Below are 3,976 nucleotides of genomic sequence, written 5' to 3' on the forward strand. Positions count from 1 at the left end.
CAAACACCATGTGGCATATCACACTTTCCTTATTTGCACCATGTGCTAAATGCGCAAGGCAAGGAACATGCTTGTGAGCTTCTCGGCCTAGGATATTGGAACTGGGCTTAATTGGATTCAATTTCAAAAGCTAGGTGAGTTATCATCCAATATTTGACTAGCTACTTTCTAGAATTTTACAATTTATTATAAGTTTGGTCTAAGCACTTGGCCCAATTAAAATTTACACTAATGGAATTTTAGGAAGCTTGATGTCCTCCTTGGCGCGTGTGAGAAGCATTTCCTCTAGGCCCATTGTGGTCTTGAAACTCTTAGGTCCATGAGAGAAGCATAATGATTGGTCTTTGATTGGACCTATGGCTAGGACGAAGTCATCAATAAGGAAGAGAAAGTAATTATGTAAGTGTATCTATGAATGTTGGGAATAGTCCAAGTATGAGTCAAAAGTCCCACATTAGATAGAAAAGACAAAGTTAAACACTATATAAGAATAAAGACCCATAACACCATTGTCTTAAGGTTTTGGTGTAAAAGTGGTGGGTCAAATGCCTTGTATGTGTGTAATACAAATGTCATATACATAGAACCAAAATCTCTCAATGACTATAACGAAAAACATATGAAATAATATATAACCCAATAGTGGGCCCAACAACGAAGTCACATAAGCCTTTTACAAACTTAACCTGCATCATTAAATCTTTACTTACAATCACAGTTAAATCTTAATTTTCTGTTGTTGTTGATGGGGAATTGAGAATGGCCCCTTTTGCTTTTAATAAGATCAACAAATAATTTTGAAAAAATTTTGTCAGCAACATCTAGATAATAATACTTCTTCTACTTGTAACACATCATTGTACATGAACAATACAATGAGATAAGATTAAACATTTATTTGAACTCTGCAAGAGGATGACTCTACCTGAACAGATAAATCTATTGGGTTGTTTCCTCATCATTACCTCAATGAAATAGGTGGGAGATGAATTAACTAAGTGTAGGTGAAATCTATATAACTCATTTTAAACGTGCTCATTTTATTAGAATGATCCATTAAATGTTGTGGATTCAAATACAACCACAAGGTTCTTTAATGTAATGACTCTTTCTTACTGCATGTACATTTTAAAGTGTCATTATTTACCTAAATATGGCTTTGAATCTTGACAAGTATACATCATGCCCAAATAATGTTCAATTTTAATTAGGAGTGATCGAGATTCATAGAATATTCACTTTGTATTTTGTGGTAGTTGATATAGAAATAAATATAGTATAGATTTGCATACGAATTAATATAAAAACATCAACTATAAATCTCTATTCTTTAATCCATTTAAATTATTTATCATTGAATTGTCTTTTTAGTAAAGGAGAGATTTTCTAAAAAAAAGATTTGGAAAAAATATTTTGATAATATGTATGCCAATTCAAAATTGTGTTTGATTATCTTCATTATATATTAGTTTTCAAAAATTTCTTGATAGTATCTATGTCAAATTAAAACTTCGTCTATCTACTTTTATCCAACAATGATTTTTCAAAAATTGATTTTTTTAAAAATATACAATCATTATTTCTTGTTGTATATATATCTTGTTTGATATAAAATCCCTCTCAAATTTGTCTCGAGATTGGCATCTTAGATTTACTTATCTTTAAAAATTAAATAAATCTTTAAAAAAATATCTGATTTTACATTTATTTAAAGTAGTGATCAACTTTATTGAATGCTTATTTTCTTATAATAACAATGAAAATTTTCTATGTTGTTCTCAATTATTTTTATTAACATTAAATATGGTTTAGGAAATTAAAACTTGTTATATGTAATTTCAAAAACATATTTCTTTTCTTATATTTAATGGAGAGTAACATATACGACAATATAAGAAGAAGAAAAAAAAAAAACAAAGCCTTACAAGATCACCATACATGTGAAATGAAAAACAGTTCTTTCCAAACATATACACTCCTACCCAAACAAGAATTTGGGACAATGGAAGTGTCTTTCATTACAGAAATATTATTCAAAGGAAAGCTGAAACATGAGCACTAGAAGAACAACGATAGAATATGGTGATTTAGTCTGGAACGTGAACCTGAACCTACTCAATGCCTAGGTTCTTTTTTGTGATTTCATGGACCATGTGTTGATCAGGAAGAGAATTGACAACACTTTCTTTTTGGAGACACCTCTTTGCCCACGCAATATACTTGGGGCACTCATCATCTATCTTTAGGGGGACAAAAGTGTCATAGGCTTTGAACCAAGGGTAGAATGTGACAAGTGCTATGTCCACAAAACCAAGATTCTCTCCTCCAAAAAAGCTCTTCTCTCCCAACTCTTTCTCCATTAATTTAAGAAATTCTATTAATCCCTTAAAGCCAGCTTTTCTTTCTTCTCCTTTTGATCTCGCCGCCTTTCCCAACTCGGAGATCTATTCCGTAATGTGAATTGAGGTAAGTGAGATTTATATTAACATAATCAAATTCTCTTTAGTGGATGTTTAAAATATACATAAATTCTCTTTAATATATTTTAAGAGAATGAATAATGAATTTGACTTTTTATCAAATATTTCTTATTTTTTTAAAAACAAGTTGATTGGTATAACAATGAAAGACAACACTAGATTGGTTAGTTATAAGTTAAAAATCAAAAATAACAATGAAAAACTAGACTTGATTGGTTAGTTAGAGCTAAAATTACCTATCATTCTGTTAATTGTAAAATTAAAGAATAAAACACTTAAATAAAATTTCAAAAATATTCGAACACCTAGTATATATATATATATATATATATATATATATATATATATATATATATATATATATATATATATATATATATATATATATATATATATAAAATTAGAACTAAGTTGAAAATAACTAAAGTTGTAAGGTACTTGAAATTTAATTAAATCTAAAATTAATTTAGAGATAAGGTCCGACAATTAGTATTGAAAAAGAAAAGAAAAACAATACAAAAATAAACTTTTGGATTGCTAAACCACTTAATTTAGGTTTAGAACAAAAGGGATATAAATATACATAAAAAAGATTATGCATCACTCATATTCTAAACTACATCCAAAAAAAAGGGTTAGAATTAATAAATAACACCAAATTATAAGATTGAACATTCTGTGAATGATAAGTAGTGAAGCAAACAAGGGTACCTTGGTGTCAACATAATCAGCCCAGAATCTGGCCTGTGCTCTTTGGTAAGGATCAGAAGGCAACAAGGGATTTGTGTGATTCCAAACCTCGTCAATGTACTGAACAGCGATTAGAGATTCACAAATGGGCTTGCCCTTGTGGATAAGAACCGGGACTTTCTTGTGAACCGGGTTCATTTGTAGGAGTAAAGAACTCTTGTTCTTCAAGTCCTCTTCTTTGTACTCATAGTTTATACCCTTTTCAGCAAGTGCAATTCTCACCCTCGCCCCATATGGGCTTGGCCAGAAACTTAGCAGAACCACCTCATCTGCCATAATGCTTCAACTTCAAGGAAAACAAATAATGAGGAAGAAATCCGCAGTGAGAAAGTGAATCGCAGTGCAAAAGAAGACTTTGGCCTACTTATTTATAACTAACTAGTTTTGAGGTTTGAATTATTATTACATGCTTTTCTTGGTTCTCACGTTATTGCGTATACTCAGATTTTCTCTGGGAATTATTTTAAAATTTTGATTTCTAACCAGCACATTAATTTCAAAGTTACAGAACCTTCAATATTTAAATGAAATGGAGACCAGAGACCATTCTAAATCGCACACACGATCTTCTATCTTCAATCTTCAATAAATAAACAATTACGTGTAGTATAAAAATTGATTCAGAAGGGGTCGTAAAGGATGATACAATAATTTTTCTCGCCTTCCAGTTTCGTCTACTATTTCTTTATCGTTCTTGTTATTTGGTATTGCTAATATATGTCTTTCTTTCTTTTAGTTTTTTTTTT

At 30.2% G+C, this 3,976-nt stretch overlaps 1 protein-coding gene across 1 annotated transcript; it reads right to left on the reverse strand.

The window, feature by feature from the left end:
• Positions 1-1,941: 1,941 nt before the first annotated feature.
• LOC114185624 (putative glutathione S-transferase) lies at positions 1,942-3,582 on the reverse strand. The gene is made up of 2 exons (XM_028073496.2): positions 3,192-3,582; positions 1,942-2,444 (listed from the first exon to the last, which is right to left on the reverse strand). Exons 1-2 carry the CDS (start codon positions 3,504-3,506, stop codon positions 2,112-2,114), a joined length of 648 nt encoding a protein of 215 aa, XP_027929297.1. The 5' UTR covers positions 3,507-3,582; the 3' UTR covers positions 1,942-2,111.
• Positions 3,583-3,976: the final 394 nt, after the last annotated feature.

This window comes from Vigna unguiculata, chromosome 1 (assembly GCF_037176805.1).
Source record: "Vigna unguiculata cultivar grain cowpea cultivar isolate G323 ecotype 2 chromosome 1, ASM3717680v1, whole genome shotgun sequence".
Taxonomy (NCBI): Eukaryota; Viridiplantae; Streptophyta; class Magnoliopsida; order Fabales; family Fabaceae; genus Vigna; species Vigna unguiculata.

Excerpts from the sequence above, each read along its gene's own strand:
- LOC114185624 (XM_028073496.2), bottom strand. The coding sequence starts at position 3,506 with ATGGCAGATGAGGTGGTTCTGCTAAGTTTCTGGCCAAGCCCATATGGG. Across the intron at positions 2,445-3,191 it reads CTGATTATGTTGACACCAAG|ATCTCCGAGTTGGGAAAGGC; the intron begins GTACCCTTGTTT and ends ATTACGGAATAG.